The sequence below is a fragment of the Nanorana parkeri genome, unplaced genomic scaffold (genome assembly GCF_000935625.1).
Source record: "Nanorana parkeri isolate BGI_ZX_2015 unplaced genomic scaffold, ASM93562v1 scaffold379, whole genome shotgun sequence".
Classification (NCBI taxonomy): Eukaryota; Metazoa; Chordata; class Amphibia; order Anura; family Dicroglossidae; genus Nanorana; species Nanorana parkeri.
Window position 1 is genome coordinate 741,761 of NW_017306647.1, and position 16,695 is coordinate 758,455.

Sequence of the window (16,695 nt, forward strand, 5' to 3'; positions counted from 1 at the left end):
AGCACCAAAAAAAGGACTCTTTATTTATCTTGTCCCTAGCTCCCTCAGGCTCCTCCTTCCCTGAGACCGGTCCCCCATATCATCTTCTCTTCATCATTCCGGACGGCGGTCCCAGAGCTATGACATCATCACGTACCATGCAGAACCAACATTCCTGAGCCCAGAGCTCGGCTTTAAAATATTACTCACCTGTACTCCGGCGCTGTCCCTGGCAGACCCACCAATCCAGCATTATTCACGCCACTTCCTGTCAGCTCAGGGCGTCATGGCTCCGCCCCCTCACCATACAGCACAGGTTCAGTTACACGTAACCACTACTAGATGCAAATCCACATTTTTCTTCTTATTAAATCATTTTCCTTTATTCCGGGCAGACGCAGCTCAGAAGGATGTAGACACAGTATGCATGTTGGGAGGTGGTTACTGACCCCTTGTCTAAATCAGCCTTTCTCACCCTGTTAACCCACGAGGAAACCTTTACAGGTGAGAAGAACCAATTCATGGGTGTTAGTGGGTGAAATATCCCTTATACTGGTGTTCAGTGGGAAAAATGCCCACGCTACACATAGCCGAAAAGGTTATGGGTGTCATGTGGGGTTGGCCCCCGGATCTATCAGATAGGAGGTCCATCAGCCACAGCTCAAGGAAGCCCCATCAACCTCCGGAGGGACCCTAGTTGGAAAAGGGTTGGTCTAGATCAGAGGTGGGCAAACTCCCACGCTCCAGCTGTTGTGGAACTCCAAATCCCTCGAGGCATGACCCCCGAAGACAGATGCATCCTGGGATTTGTAGTCTCACCACAGCTGGAGGGCCGGAGGTTCCCCACCCCTGCTCTAGATACCACTGTACAGTACAAAGCCTTCAATGCTATAGCACCACCTTGTGGTCAAATCCGGATACTGCAGATGAATAAACCGCAAAGTGAATAAAAAGACAAAAACAAAACATTTATTTACACATCATCAGCAACATACATATAATTACAATACATACAAAGGACCGGAAGGAAGTTTAGAAGCTGCCACTGATATCTTTATTCCAAGCGCTGCCTTCACTGTCCCTCATTACATAGGGAGTCCCTGATCTTAGAGTATACCAACATGTAATATATTGCAGCCTGTCAGTCCTCGGATGTGGCGGCTGCATTAGTTTTTAGGCTTTTATATCTCTTTATTTGCACCTGTCAATAACACACGTCCTGCTCTAGGGTGACAACAGTCACTCCCTGTACTGTGGAGCAGCAGGGTTGTCACCCTTGAACAGAAGTGTGTTAGGACTACAGAACATCTCCCCCTCTCATCTGTTTTATAACATGAGAACAATGTAACGATAACTTCCTGTGCGCTCTGCTTGTACTGTTATTTAGCGACTTTGGATGGGAATGTGTGTACTTGCTTGTTGTCTGCACCTTCTCTCAGGTAAAAGGGAATCTAGACACAGATTTGTCATTGATGGAAAATGTGTGCTTTTTTATGTTTATATAGTTTGTAATGACACATGTGTATACGAGGGGCCATTCCTATTCAATGCTCGGGTTCTGCTTCCTGCTTTATACTTCCTCTATTACAAAGCAAGCCTTTCGTTACTGCTCGCCCTCACTAAAAACAATGCCCCCTCCATGTGGCTAATCTCAGCACTTAAAAGGAGAACTATTGGGTCGGGGCTTTTCCCCATAGTTCTCCTCAAGGTAACGGGAGAACACAAACTAGCGTCCTCCCGTGACCCAAAGCTCAGTATATAGCGGGCTACAGCTCGCCATATACTGAGGCCGCCGCAGCTGGGACGGAACCCGACATTACTGTCTGGATCCGCCCAGCTGCGTGAGTGACAGCTGGTTCTGACTATCTAGAGGCAGATCCAGCTGTACCCGCCCCCTCCGGCAGTCAGCACTGGAGGATCGAACAGGGGAGGGGGGAATCCCTGCAGGGAGCCGTGAGTGACAGTCACCACTCTCTGCAGGGACATGATCGAGAAGTGAGCGAGCGCCAGTATGTGTTCGCTCACTTCCCGATCTACTGAGCCGACATGTGACCATTTCATTGTCACACGTCGGCTCGAACTATGAGGATGAGTGATTTTCCACTCACCTCATAGTTCTCCTTTAATACCCAGATAGCAGCCACAGGGAGACCCAAGAGATCAAAGTACGGAATACAACCAAAATACAGACCAGCAATGTACAGCGCGAAGGTCACATGACAAATGACTTATATACAAGGATGACACGGGCTGTGTAATCACCATAAATATACACGCGTTTCCCTTTTATATTCTCCGCTGGACATCCATCCTGAAAATGAAAAGGCCAATCGAGGACGAAAGACGTGACTGCTCCGTACAAATGTCAACCGAAGCTCAACTCAATGCAATTTTTTTTCCCCCTAAAAATGTCCTCCGGCCATAAAAAGTTGATCGGCTGCAATCTAAATGTGTCCCCCCGCAGTAGCTCTGCTCCGCCTCACGACTTAATTTCCGAAAAGGTAATAAAAAACAGAAAGAAAAAAAAAATACGGTGAGGTTTGGACAAAAAGGGGGAGGGGGGCACAGAGCCTGGAGTTGGCTGTACCTGACTGCCCCGTCTTTCACATTCCAGATGACGGTGTGTCGGGAGTAAAGCGACCTTGGTGCTCCAACTACAAATCCCCAAAACAAACTACAAATCTGGGAGTCATCCTTGTGGCTGTCAAGAGTCTTGCAATGCCTCATGGGACTTGTAGTTCCACAACAGCTGGAAGGTTGCCTATGTATGTTAACATTCAGGCAGTGTTTTTATACTGAATGCCAGCAAGCTTTATTGGCACTAGACAAAATCAACCAGATGCCTCCTTCCCTGTCAGATTGGAACCCCCTTTGATGTCTTACACCCACAATATGGCCTTAGTTGCCCATACTTTGGGTGTAATGTGCGAGGGGCAGAGTAACATCTGGCAGGGAAGAAAATGTCTGATTGCCCTTATCTGGTGTCAATAAAGCTTGTTGTGATTGAGGAAAAAAAAAGACCACAAAAGTGGAGCAGGTAAATATTTACATGTTTTGAAGGGGGATCCTGGAGAGCCATACACGCGTGGCCGGTTGCTACCACACGGTTGGCTGGAGCGGTCGTGTTCCAGATGACGGTGCAGCTCTTGGTTGAGAGTTCTCAGAATAAAGTCACATCCATCGGATATTTACAGGGCGCGGCGCAGCATCATTGTTTGATTTGGAGTCAGTCAACACTGTAATGCTGCACATATATCCGGAGACGGATGTCTCCCGCTAGCTCAGTATTTCCGCTGTCGGGGAAAGATGGCGGAGGAGCGTTTCGGGGTGGGTACAGAGTCGGGGTCCATATCGAAGAGGTCGCGGCCCGTTTTCAGGATCTGCTCTTCGATCTTCTTGTGGCGTTTCATGTCCGAGAGGACTTTGTCCAGCCTGGCCTCTCTCTTCTGGCTGCGAGCTGAGCGCCGTGAGGAGGAAAGGGGGGGGCGGTTATTGGAGGTTTCATAGAAAAGTCAAACTTTACAGCAAATCAAATGATGAAAATGATTGACAGCAATACAGTAATGGCTTTGCCTTAGAGCGGGCTGCGAGGAGCCCCCACCAGAGGAGGAGAAGACAAGCTTTATAAAATACACATAATATGGCAGTTTCAGTATAGAAAGGTCCCCATTGTGATGATCAATACTTGTGAGACTTGAGATCATAAGAACCTCTTTATAGGTTCTTCCCTGGAGATAGTACATTACATCGAGCCTTCAAGTCTTGTGCAGAACATGGCCTTCATCGTGGCACATTCAGCCAAGCCTTCACCTTCATCGTGGCACATTCAGCCAAGCCTTCACCTTCATCGTGACATGTTTATCCAAACTTTGAATTTCATTGTAGTCCTTTAACCCAAACCATGGACTACATCATGGCACCTTGAACGAAATCTTGGCTTTTCTTAATGGCACCTTCAACCAAAGCTTGACCTTCCTAATGGCACCGTCAACCAAATCTTGGGCTTCCTAAGGGCACCTTCAACCAAATCTTGGGCTTCCTAAGGGCACCTTCAACCAAAACTCAGGCTTCCAAATGGCGCCTTCAACCCAAGCTCGGCCTTCCTAAGGGCGCCTTCAACCCAAGCTCGGCCTTCCTAAGGGCGCCTTCAACCCAAGCTCGGCCTTCCTAAGGGCGCCTTCAACCCAAGCTCGGCCTTCCTAAGGGCGCCTTCAACCCAAGCTCGGCCTTCCTAAGGGCGCCTTCAACCCAAGCTCGGCAATTGTTTATCCGATTAACCGATTAATCGAACTTAATAATCGGCTAACTAATCGATTTTGAAAATAATCGTTAGCTGCAGCTCTACCTTCAACCCAAGCTCGGCCTTCCTAATGGCACCCTCAACCAAACCTCTGTCTTCCTAATGGCACCCTCAACCAAATCTCAGTCCTTATCATGGCACCTTCAACCAAACTTAGCCTCAGCCATGACACATGAGGTTTAACTAAGACACCTTGGGCATGTGTAATCTACAACAACTGGTGAAGAGTGCAGGAGCAGTGTGGAGTGAGCACTATGGTGTCCTGCACATAGAAATATTTCCTCCCCATTTGAAATCCAGCCTAATGACTACAGTTTCCTCTATGGGCAGAAGACATTTCCCAGCCCTAACCCAGTCCACTATCCCCGTACGTACCGGGCGTTCTCCTTCTGTCTATCATTGAATTTTTTGGTGTGGACGGTTCATCGTCAAAGTCAAACTCGGTGGGAATATGCGGCCTGCAGAAGAAGATAAAACAGAAAATGCATGAAGTATAGATCTCAGGAAGTCACATGTCTGGTCCTTATTCGCATTACACGGATTATAAAGACACTTACCTCTCTTCCTCCTCCTCCTCTTCCTCCTGTTCCTGGTCAGACTCCTCATCCTCGGGATCCGGCTCCGGAGTCGGAGGCCGCCGAGCCAGGATGTCCACCTGCAGTGGGAGGCTCCCCTCGCTGGCGATCAGCTCGTACAGGCGCTTGATGTCCTCCGTCTGCGGCATCCACCCTTCAGTCTCCTCCACGTCATCGTCGCTGCATGGGATGCACCAGTCTTCATCGTCCTCGTCCTCCTCATCCTGCCGGTTCTGTTCATCTCCTGCCTCCCCCTCTTCCTTCTCCCCCGCCTCCCCTTCTTCCTCCTCCTTCTGGTTCTGCTCCTCCGTTTCTCCTTCTTCCTCCTCCTCCCCCTCTTCTTCTTCTTCTTTCTCCTTCACAGCCAGGGACTCCATGCCGGCCGTCACCTTCTGCTCCCCATCTTCCGAGGCGTCCTGCATCTGCGTGGAAAAGAAATGCAATGATTCCACTTGGACGATTCACTGTAGGTGTATCCCAGGGGTAGGCAACCTCGGCTCTGCAGCTGTACTGATAATACATATCCCATAAGGCCTTGCAAGCCACAGGCATGACTCCCAGAGGCAGAAGCATGATGGGATTTGTAGTTTCAGCACAGCTGGAGAGCCAAGGTTGCCTACCCCTGGTGTATCCCAATGTAATCAACCAAATCCATGAATTTACAGATCCGTGGACTGTCAGGCCCAAGAAAGAAAATTATGCAACTATTGTGCGCGTATATATATATACACACACACACACACACACACACACAGGTCATACCTTTGTGTGAATGGCCATCCACCCCCACCCCACAAAGTACCGTCCCAAACACTGTACACCAAACTGGAGCCCTGCAGTGAGGATTTCGAAAATCGTTTGCAAATGGCGAACACTCATTGGCCAGCATTGTCACCTGACCAATGAGAAGCCCTTCAGCAGGGGTGGGGAGAGGGGGCAGATTTGTGGGGCTAATTTCATTCTCTCACATTAGGTAAGAGACTGAGATTACCCTCTAAGGTCTATGTAAAGCCAATACTATTATTTGGGAAAGGTTAGGATCCCTGATGAGTTTTTCTTCTCCTGTCTGTGTCCCCAAAGGGGACATTTCTCTTCACTTCCTGTTCCAGAGACATTTCCTGTTCCTTTAAGACAGTTGTCATCGGACCAGGTGTCCCCACTGGGAGATTTTCTCTCACATCCTGTCCCAGAAATAAAGCAGAAAGTAAGAGGAAATCTCTCCAAAAGCATGAGTTATTCCCTCTAAGACAGCTGTCATCAGACTAGGTGTCCCCATAAAGATTTAACTTCACCTGTTAAGGTGACAATTCAGAAATCTGAGATTTCCTTTAACCTCACAATGGGCACCGGGACAAATAGAGGGGTGAATATCCTCAGTAGGGACACAGAATTCTGGAGAAGGAGTAGAGCCTTTGTCAGATCATTATTGCTTTCTGTGGCCCTAGTGAGGTGAACCCCATCACTTCATGTCTAGACAGAAAGTAATGGGAATTTATTTTTATTGCTGTCTGTGGTGTCCTGTCCTGTTTATCTTTTCTTGTGTGAGGGGGTCACAGGGACAGGAAGTGAAAGAAAATCTCCCCAATGGGGTCACTGGTAGAAATGACAACCTAATTGATTTCAATTCTTCCTCATCTAATCCAAAACTGCAAAAAATGAAATGTATATTACCAATATGTGTAACAATCACATAATTATTATCATCATATAACCCCAAAATACAGAGACTCAGGTTTAATCACTGAGCACCCCAGGCTGTACAACAAATACTGTGCCATGCAGTGGGCAGCCCTCCCTCAGCTGTACATTATTGGTATGATGGTGTCACTCACTGTGCTATCTTTCTTGCTCTTCCCTCTGTTGTGACTCCACCTTTCATCAGAATGGAGAGGAAGAAAAAGCCACCATGTTGCTTCCACTCTGTTTACCCGCCTGGTGATACCCTCACGTCACTTCCGCCCTTCTTTACCCCCCAGCTGTCATTGGCTTCACCAGGTACATAGCGACTTCCTACCTTGCCTGCACAACGGCCTTGAAGTCTCGGCCATATTTGTTACTGGTAATCTTCGTTAAAATACTGGAGCAGCGGTAAGAATAAAAGTTTGCATTTGCTTGACCTAGATCATTTTAAAGGCAACAAAAGGTCATGCAGAAAATATGTCTTCAGCTTGTAATTCTTTGCAGCTGAATTACTATTGCCCACAGTAGACATGGCGTCTGTGCAAGTGTTAGTCATGTGATACTTGCCCTGACGTCACCAATTTTTAAACTGGCCAGTAGGGAGCGGTGTGCGCCCCAAGCCTCGACCTGGGCTAAACCCGACGTGTCACGTGTTAGAACTGCTGACGTTCATTGGCTGGCGAGGAAGGAGGCCGCCAAATACGAATTGGAGAGTGAGTAACCGATGGTGGGCCGGAGCGGCGGTGGGCTGTGACTGTAGGAGAGCTGACACCGGGCCGGTAAATGACAGCGCCGACACACAGAGTACACGGGGGATGGTTACGTCTCCGCTCTCGCTTGCATGTCCTGTATAGACGATATACCACTGTATGTGTTTCATTATACTATACAGCACCTCACAGAGACACCGTATTGTCGGTGTGTACAGGCCGCACAGCACCCCCTCATATCTCTGTATATACACCACACAGCACCCCCTCTTATCACTGTAAATACACCACACAGCACCTCCTATCACTGTATATACACCACACAGCACCCCCTCATGTCACTGTAAATATATATACAGCACCCCCTCATATCACTGTATATAGACTGCACAGCACCCCCTCATATCACTGTATATAGACTGCACAGCACCCCCTCATATCACTGTATATAGACTGCACAGCACCCCCTCATATCACTGTATATAGACTGCACAGCACCCCCTCATATCACTGTATATAGACTGCACAGCACCCCCTCATATCACTGTGTGTGTATATACAGCACCCTTTCATATCACTGTATATACACCACACAGCACCCCCTCATATCACTGTATATAGACTGCACAGCACCCCCTCATATCACTGTAAATACACCACACCACCTCCTCATATCACTGTGTGTGTATACAGCACCCCCTCATATCACTGTGTGTGTATACAGCACCCCCTCATATCACTGTGTGTGTATACAGCAACACCCCCTTGTATCGCTGTGTGTGTGTATATACGGCACTCCGTGTCACTGTGTGTGTGTGTGTGTATGTACGGCACCCCTCGTGTCGCTGTGTGTGTATGTACGGCACCCCTCGTGTCGCTGTGTGTGTATGTACGGCACTCCTAGTGTCGCTGTGTGTGTATGTACGGCACTCCTAGTGTCGCTGTGTGTGTGTTTATCTACGCCGCACGGCACCCCAGACAATCTGTAAAGACTCCATATTGTCTCAAACAGTATAACATACAGTGTACATTATATCCCTCATATGTACAATGTGTTATTGTGCACTCACAGCCCTGCACTTCTGTACACACTCCTCCTATGAGCTGTGTGTATGATCGAGTGTTTATTTGGAAGCGGCAGAACGCTGGCACACCACACGTATGTGATATGATTACATGCTATTAGGAATCCATCACTCTCCCTGAGCACATCGATCGCTCATCCAGGGATAGTGGTACATTGTTTAATAACATTGTGGGCCGTATATTTTGTCTAGGATTAATTGTAGATGTGATAGAGGTGTGTATAAATATATATATATGCGTGTGTATGTATGTATGTATGTATGTATATCTATCTATCTATCTATCTATCTATCTATCTCATTTATTTTTTAGGTTGAGTAGCAATAATGGCGAAGAGGACGAGTATCATGGACGCTCACACCGTGAGTAAGAAGCTGTCCATTACCCGCGTGCGTGTCGCAGTCCGCTTGAGACCGTACATGGAGAAAGGGGAGGATAAAATCTGCGTCCGGGGCCTGGACTCTCAATCTCTGCAGATTATCAATTGGAGGAACCAGATGGAGACCATGCAGTACCAGTAAGTGCGGCGTAAACATAAGCTTTGAAATGTAACACCGCTATAGTGGACAATAGTAAATAGGATCTAAAGCAGCGGTGGGCAACCTCGGCACTCCAGCTTGATGTGGAACTACAAGTCCCAGGATGCATTGCAAGATTCATTCACCGGGACGGCTTCTAGAGGCAAGGTGGGAGGTTTAGTTTGATCGCAGCTGGAGTGCCAAGGTTGCCTTCCCCTAACCTAAAGTCGACAAGTATACTTCACTACCTCTTCTCGAGTACTGCTGAGTATTTTACCATCTAAAGAACATCTATTAAAAAGTTTTATCCATCGGCAGCCATTTCCTCTTTTTCTGCCTATGCTGGACAGATGTAATTGGTGAGGGAAATACCCATGTGGATGCTTTGTATGTTAAAGCCCTTGCTCCCCCTCCCCCCTCCCTGTAATGTGTGCAGTACAAAAAATAAAAACTAATCTAAAGCCCAACAATTCCAAAGGGTTTATAGGGAACAAAAACTGATTTAGGAAGCCAAGAAATGGCCTTTGTTGACCAGCTCTGCACTGGAAGCTGTAGGGGAGGAATGAGCGGAGACTGAAATGCTGGCTATGTAAGCCCTAAATAATATTTCCTGCGTTGAAAAGCCTGAAGCTGGCCGTACACCAATAGATTCTCTGCAGAAAATCTATGGCCGGCCTTAGAAGACACGAGTGGTCAGCTTTAAAGGAGAACTATGAGGTGAGTGAAAATCACTCCTCATAGTTCGAGCCGACGTGTGACAATGAAACTGTCACACGTCGGCGCAATAGATCGGGAAGTGAGCGAACACATACCTTCCCTCGCTCACTTCTCGATCATCTCCCTGTTGAGAGTGGTGACTGTCAGACACGGCTCCCCGCAGGGTTTCCCCCGCTCCGATCCTCCAGCGCTGACTGCAGGAATGGACGGGGGAGGGGGCGGGTACAGCTGCCTCTAGATAGGCAGTGCCAGCTGTCACTCACGCAGCTGGGCGGATCTCGACAGCAATGTCAGGATCCGTCCAGGTTGCAGCAGTCTTAGTATACAGTGAGCTGTAGCTCGCACTATACTGAGCTTTGGGTCACGGCAGGACGCTAGTTTATGTCCTCCAGTGACCCCCTAAGAGAACTATGGGGAAAAATACCCCATAGTTCTTTTAACCTGTCCTGAGGGAACTACAGGGGTTGTAGTTTGCCTGTCTGACCTTCTTGCTACGGTAGTTTGCGTCACTGACTCAGAAGAGGTGCACAGATGAGGAAAGTCAGAAAATCCGAACGGCTTCAATATACGGACATGAAAAATGTATGCAGAGAAGTCCGCGTGGCAGCCAGGTAATTACCTACTTTTCTAGTAAAAGGTTTCTGCAGCTTAAATGATCTCCAGTCCTTTAGTGACGTTGTTTTCATACTGTGCCAATTTTGCAGGTTTGATGCGTTTTATGGGGACACTGCCACTCAGCGGGAGATCTACACCGGTTCCGTGTACCCGATCCTTTCACACTTGCTTATTGGGCAGAACGCCAGTGTGTTTGCCTATGGACCCACAGGAGCAGGTACATATCATAGTGAAAAGACCTAAATGACTATTACCGTCCTCAGCATAATATAAAATGAAAACGTTGTGTTCTGTAGGGAAGACTCACACAATGCTGGGGAACCCAAATCAGCCGGGTGTCATCCCTCGGGCTGTCAGAGATTTGTTACAGATGACACGGGCGGCTACTGAAGAGAACTGGATTTACTCCATCACCATGTCTTATGTGGAGATTTACCAGGAGAAGGTAAGTCACCCGTTCCTTTCCTACCTGCTTCACGTCTGCAGGGATAGGAGTCTGCTTGGAGTGTCTGTGTCTCTTTCACACTCACACACAGACACATTGCGGGCCTGTTCACACGACATCCGTTTTGTGTGCTGACCGGCTCCGTACGCTGCTGCACTCAAAATGTATCCCTATGTGTTTTATGGGCTCCAGTTCTCACGTGCGCAGTCCGTTCAGCTTACGACAGAAAAAATACTGCATGTCACATTTTGTCAGGTCAGAAAACGCACTGCAGCTAACATACTAACAGCCCCACTCCAGCAAAAAAAAAAAATTTTGTTTTTACTGGAACGCATCAAAAAATGCGGCCAAAACGTGGCAAAAACGCACTGCATCAGTCTGCAGATCCGCTCCTGATCAGTACCTGATATGTGAACAGGCCCTGCAAGTTAAAGCAAACCTCCCTCCCAATCCGCATGCAAATTAGGGCTCATTCAGATGGGCGTACATGTCTGTAAAAACACCTGATCCTGGAAGGGACAGGTGCTGCGTGTAAACGCATGCAGCAGCCTGTTCTTCCCTATGGGCGGACACGGCGGCACGCAATTACATGCTGTCACACGCACATGCGTGCGGCTCAATGTTCGCACTTGGATGCAGACAGTGCCATATGCCACTTCTCTCTGATGCTCATTTACCCAAGGTAAATGCAAGCTCGATGACTCCAGCCTTGTCCTTTTTCTGTCCCGACTCTTTTCCACTGCACATCTATCCCGCACCTCCATCTGCGTTCTTCGTTATTGGTACACTTCCTGGTTCTTGCAACCGGCACTCTGAGGTACAGCACCAGATGCGACTTCCTGTGCTGTGGAAGCTGGTAGCCTTTTGGGATATGGGTCATTGGTACCATGCGAGGAGGCTGACGCATCATTCTTGCCTAGGGAAGAATGGAGGTGGGGGAGGAGTAAATTAAAACATAAAAACGTCAGCTTTCATATGTTGTGGAATGGAGAGCATTAGAATGGGGTACATTGTGTAAAATGTATGTTTATTGGACCTGCATGTACGCTTGCAAGTCTGCTATCCTTTGCTTTATCCATATTTTGGTATCCATGTGCCATCTTGCAGAATCCATTCCATTACCTCTAGTCAGCAATAGTGGGACGGGATGCCACCGGAGGGAAGTGACGTAATCATTCCCTCACAGGAAGTGTTCTGTAGGAACTACGTTTATCCTGTGCCAGCAAGTGGGCATTTAATAGGGCAGTTCTATCCACCTCTCTTCTGCTGTTTAAGTAACCACATGTTACTTGTGTCACAGAATGCAGCTGTCATTTAAATGAGGGGAGAACACGGGGTGGGATTGTTCTGTGCAATAATGACTCTATTAAGAGTAAGGTCTGGAAAGCCCTCTGAGCTCTGCAGCCAGGAGGTTGTGGACAATTCCTGGTCCTATTGCGAGACTCCAAGTAATGGTTTTACAAACATGCCTTATTTTTATTTTGCAATTGCAGAATGTTTGCATTAGAAAAAAAAATGTTATGCTTTAAAGATCACCTGTAATGCAGAAGCTCGATGGCTGCCATTGCATAACTCCCTAGTTCTGACTGTCATGATCTGGTTGGCTTCAATACTTTCTCGGTCACTTACCCAAAACAAGGGTGGAGATTATAACTTCTACCTTTCTTCATCTGCATACCTAGTTTGGGCCGGCGGTTCTGAAAGATTTTTGAAGCCAGAAGCAATTGGTATTTTTTAGAAGCTTGGAATTAGCCGCCCCCATATTTCTCTCGGTGCATGTTTTATACGAAGAGAGCCTGTTGGGTCTGTCTTCATTAATCATTGGAGTTTCTCCACCAGGTAATGGACCTTCTGGAACCGAAGAACAAGGACCTTCCCATCCGGGAGGATAAGGACCATAACATCCTGATCCCGGGTGTGACACAGAAAACAATTAACAACTTCTCAGACTTTGACGAGCATTTCATCCCGGCTAGCCAGAACCGCACCGTGGCCTGTACAAAACTCAACGACCGGTCCAGCCGGAGCCATGCTGTTCTGCTCATCAAGGTAAGAAGGAAGTAGGGACCTTACAAAAATATTGGTCACTGCAGCCCCTAAATTGCATAGATTCTGTAAATAACCGCTTTAATGGTCTGTCTGCACACTTGTCACATATCAGTGCTCAGACTCTAGACATGAAATTGTGGGCTGGGGGTTTGAGTGTGGCTCTCCTGCTCTACATGATGGTGCAGACACAGTCTCCTCGTGGGGTGCAGTGACCAATTTAATATATTAAAGATGTTTTGGCAGAAAATGCTTTTGGGTCCCAACCAAGACTTTAGATTTCTCTTCGCACAGATCTGCTTAAAGCCCACTGTCCTTTTTATGAGGAATAAACCTATTGTTTTTGAGGTGACACTAAACTTAGTAGTTAAATCTTTAAAAAATTATTTCAAGAACCTTAACTATTAACAATGTATCTAATTTGTCTATCACTCAGCTGTAGATCCTCCATCTCTGAATTGCTGCTGACACTGTCCTTCCTTCTGGAGGGGGGCTACTTCTTTTCCCCATGGTCCACGTGTGTGTTGTAAGGTAGTCACTGCTTCAAGCTAGCTCCCGTGATGGACTACAATCTCATGTTTTGTTTACTAATTTGGATTGAGATTGTAGTCCATCCCGGGATTGAGCTTGGAGCGGTGACTACTTTACAACACACACAACACACACAGGGACCATGGGGAACAGACGTAGCCCCTCCTCCAGAAGAAAGGATAGTGTCGGCACCAATTCACAGATGATTTGAATACATATTTAACTCCCGAGTTTTGTCACTTTTGACTTCATAATGGAAATAAAGTATGTATATGTCTGTTTCAGAGTTAATGCCGTGCATCAGAAAATTGCATACTCATCTCTCTGTTGTATGCATTTGCTAAACATTTGTTAACATGTATGAAGTTGCTAAACATTTGTTGGCCAAATTTTAGCAGTACCAGGGAAAAGCTAAATCTGAATTAAATTCTTCAACCCTTAGTCTTGTGTACATAACCAGGTTAAAAAGTGATCTCCAAGTTCAGCTGCCTTTAAAGTGACATTAAAGGCAGATTTTTTTTTTTCCCCCCTCACCCCAACGTTAATGAAAGCACTTACTTTACTGATGTCTCTTAATCCGATCATCTTTCCTGTAGTTTTCAGCCTTCTCTGCGGCGAGTCTCCGATCCAGCGCTGACTCCTCTGAGCTTGCTGCCACTTCCTGTCCCATGGTGTCTGCATGCGGATGCACTCGTCCATAGACTTACCTTGCGTCTCTCCTCGCATCCTGGCCGAAAATGTGAAATGCGCATGCTCCAAGATGCTTTGCGGGCGCCCGAGAATTTTCACATTTTCGGACGGGAGTGCGCGGGGACGACACAGGTAAGTTTAAACCGCTGTTAGTTTTTGTTTTTTTTGCATACATCTCCAGCAAAAAATGTATGGGGAAAAAAAAAGCTGAGGGTTTAGAAACCCTTTAAGAGCTAGCAGTTTTTCTTTCTCATTGGAAAGTGAAGTTTTTTTGGGCAACAATTCTGGACACCACATTATCCTCCCCTTTTGATTTTAGAGCTCTCCTTTGACAGGATCACAGACATGAAAAGCTCTCGTGTGACCCTAGACTTTTTGCCTTGATGCTTATTTGGGTGGAAGTTGCGATTAACTAACTCTGCAGAGAGATGTTTGTGCCTCCTAATGCCATCACCAGCACATTAAAGTCTCTATTATGCTGCATTGCTAATCTTCCTGGGTGGATTTAAGTGGCAATTATGTGCACTCGGATTTCATGGTATTTGTTAAATGTGTGATTTATGGGCGGTAAGCTAGTTCTTCATATAGTGCGGATATCAGCAGGTGGCAGCAGAGCTCTACTTTACTATTGCCATGTTTTATTCCGGCTGCAGTCGTAGTTCATTCTATTATCTTAGATTGCATGCTGAGATTCCACTACGCAGTTTAGATTCACCTCGGTTCCTGCTGTAAATAAGCATGAAATGTATGTAGAGATAACATAAATGACCAAATGTTTGGACGCATGATCATTACACCTACCTATATGGATAAATGTATGTGCACACCCCTCCAAATTGATGAGATGAGGTGTTTCCAGTGAAGGGTTCTGTTTGGAAGAACGCAAATGTCCAAACTGTCCGTGTTGTGTAATATTAGCCTTGTAGTAACAGTTGGGTGAAGACCCTTTTCTGTTCCACAATGACTGTCCCCTGTGTACAGAGCCAGCTCCATAAAGACATGGTTTGGTGTGGAGGAGCTCCAGTGCCCCGCACAGAGCCCTGACCTCAACCTTTGGGGTAAATTGGCACGTCGACTGTGAGCCAGGTCTTCTCATCCAACACCTGCCAAAAAAACACAAATGTTCTTTTTGCTTAATGGGCACAAATTTCCCTCAGATTCTCCCAAATCGTACGGTAAGCTTTGCCAGAAGAAGGGCTGTTATGACGAGGCGGGGGGGCATATTAATGCTCATGGTTTTGGAATGAAATGTCCTAGTATGTACACTGCTGTGTAAATTGTTGGTGCTATTAAAAAACAAAAACCCTGTTATAAATGTCCAACATGTTTTTATTGGATGTGCAGCATTTTAATATAATTTAAGACCTATTTGGCTGAAAGTCCTTCATAGGGATCTGTATGGGTGAACTTGCAGATCATTTCAAGTGTCTGGTAACGGCATCCTTTAAAAGATGACTATGGTGTCAGTGTCGTCCCCCCCATAGTTCTATTAAGGGTCACAGGAAGACATATACTAACGTCCTCCCAGATTCTGCGGCTTTCCTGGCCAGCAAGGGACCGGTGCCCATTAGGGTGAGTGCTGCACCTTGGTGATTCCTCTGCTAGAAATGTATTGCCTGGTGGCAGAATCGCCAATATCATGCTGGCCTTAAAGAAGCATTCTGGGCACAATTTTTTAACCCTTGCAGTCGGGCTGCTCATTGTCGTCTAGGGACTAAAAAAAAGTTATACTCATCCGATCCTCCAAACCGGCTTGTTAGACTGGTCCTTCCAACATCTCTCCCCCTCTGCTGCAACAGCCTCGAGTCCCCTAGTCATCATGTTCTATAAATCGTGTATAGGATGCGAGGACATGCCATTTTTACAGCATAGGAAGAGAGGCAGGGGCAGTGCTGTGACAGCCGGCTGGATTCAAGATTCGGGTGAGTAAAACTTTATTTTAGCCCCTAGATCAGGGGTAGCCAAACTCCGGCCCTCCAGCTGTGGTGAAACAACAAATACCATGAAGCATCTCTCTCTCCTGGAGTCATGTCTGTGAGAATCTTGCAGAGCCTCATGGGATTTGTAGTTCCAGCACAGCTTGAGGGCTGCAATTTGGCCATCCCTGCCTTAGATGAAAACAAGCAGTTAACCGTTGCAGTGCAGGGGTAGCCCCCCCCTGCAAAGGTTAATTAAAAAAATAAATGTTTTCCCCAGAGTTCTTTACATTTCTCCAACACAGTGTTATGTTAATCAACCCGTTGGAAAGATTTCAAAAAGACCTGAAGAGCATACAAACTCATCCACATGGTGTACCTGGAATGGTTTGAACCCAGGATCCCGGCGCTGATGCTGGCAAGAAGCTAGCTTAACTGTGTTCACACGAGTCCTTTGAACCCTCTCAGGTGCAGAAGACCCAGCAGGTACCGCCTTTCAGACAGCTAACGGGGAAGTTGTACCTGATAGACCTGGCGGGATCAGAAGACAACCGACGCACAGGAAACCAAGGCATACGGCTAAAGGAGAGCGGCGCCATCAACTCCTCACTCTTCACTCTCAGCAAGGTGGTGGATGCCTTAAATCAGGGGTTACCCAGAATCCCTTACAGAGACAGCAAGCTAACACGGCTCCTACAGGTGAGAACTTTTCCTGTCTCTTGATTTTACTTTGCTACGTTTTTAGTCTCGCTCACTTAGATTGCCCTTGTGTGTACACATGACACATTGCAACTATGTTCAGAGATTAGAAATTGGAGATTCACTTCACTGCCAACTTTTTTTTTTTTTTTTTTTTGAAGGGATTTTTAAGGGGAATTTGGGTTTAT

The 16,695-nt window shown here is 46.8% G+C and overlaps 2 protein-coding genes across 3 annotated transcripts in view; one reads left to right on the plus strand and one right to left on the minus strand.

Moving 5' to 3' along the window:
* Positions 1 to 3,219: 3,219 nt before the first annotated feature.
* PAGR1 (PAXIP1 associated glutamate rich protein 1) lies at positions 3,220 to 6,847 on the minus strand. 2 transcript variants are annotated; one of them, XM_018559107.1, is made up of 4 exons: positions 6,687 to 6,847; positions 4,837 to 5,276; positions 4,655 to 4,737; positions 3,220 to 3,445 (listed from the first exon to the last, which is right to left on the minus strand). In XM_018559107.1, exons 2-4 carry the CDS (start codon positions 5,274 to 5,276, stop codon positions 3,261 to 3,263), a joined length of 708 nt encoding a protein of 235 aa, XP_018414609.1. In that variant the 5' UTR covers positions 6,687 to 6,847; the 3' UTR covers positions 3,220 to 3,260. The 2 variants fall into 2 exon arrangements, with proteins under 2 accessions (XP_018414609.1, XP_018414608.1); XM_018559106.1 differs by having other exon boundaries at positions 3,220 to 3,442; positions 4,652 to 4,737; positions 6,687 to 6,845.
* A 1,807-nt stretch (positions 6,848 to 8,654) lies between these two features.
* Positions 8,655 to 16,695, plus strand: part of KIF22 (kinesin family member 22) — a 25,217-nt gene continuing 17,176 nt past the window's right edge. Inside the window, exons 1-5 of the mRNA XM_018559105.1 lie at positions 8,655 to 8,847; positions 10,270 to 10,397; positions 10,477 to 10,625; positions 12,465 to 12,674; positions 16,277 to 16,507. Coding sequence (XP_018414607.1) covers positions 8,657 to 8,847; positions 10,270 to 10,397; positions 10,477 to 10,625; positions 12,465 to 12,674; positions 16,277 to 16,507 — 909 coding nt within the window. The 5' untranslated portion in view covers positions 8,655 to 8,656. The remainder of the gene's footprint in view (positions 8,848 to 10,269; positions 10,398 to 10,476; positions 10,626 to 12,464; positions 12,675 to 16,276; positions 16,508 to 16,695) is intronic.

What these genes read in the sequence shown, in the direction of transcription:
- PAGR1 (XM_018559107.1), bottom strand. Translation starts at nt 5,276, where the DNA reads ATGCAGGACGCCTCGGAAGATGGGGAGCAGAAGGTGACGGCCGGCATG. An exon ending in GAGGAGGAGGAGGAAGAGAG is followed by an intron (nt 4,738 to 4,836) that starts GTAAGTGTCTTT and finishes CTTCTTCTGCAG; the next exon opens with GCCGCATATTCCCACCGAGT. An exon ending in AGACAGAAGGAGAACGCCCG is followed by an intron (nt 3,446 to 4,654) that starts GTACGTACGGGG and finishes TTTCCTCCTCAC; the next exon opens with GGCGCTCAGCTCGCAGCCAG.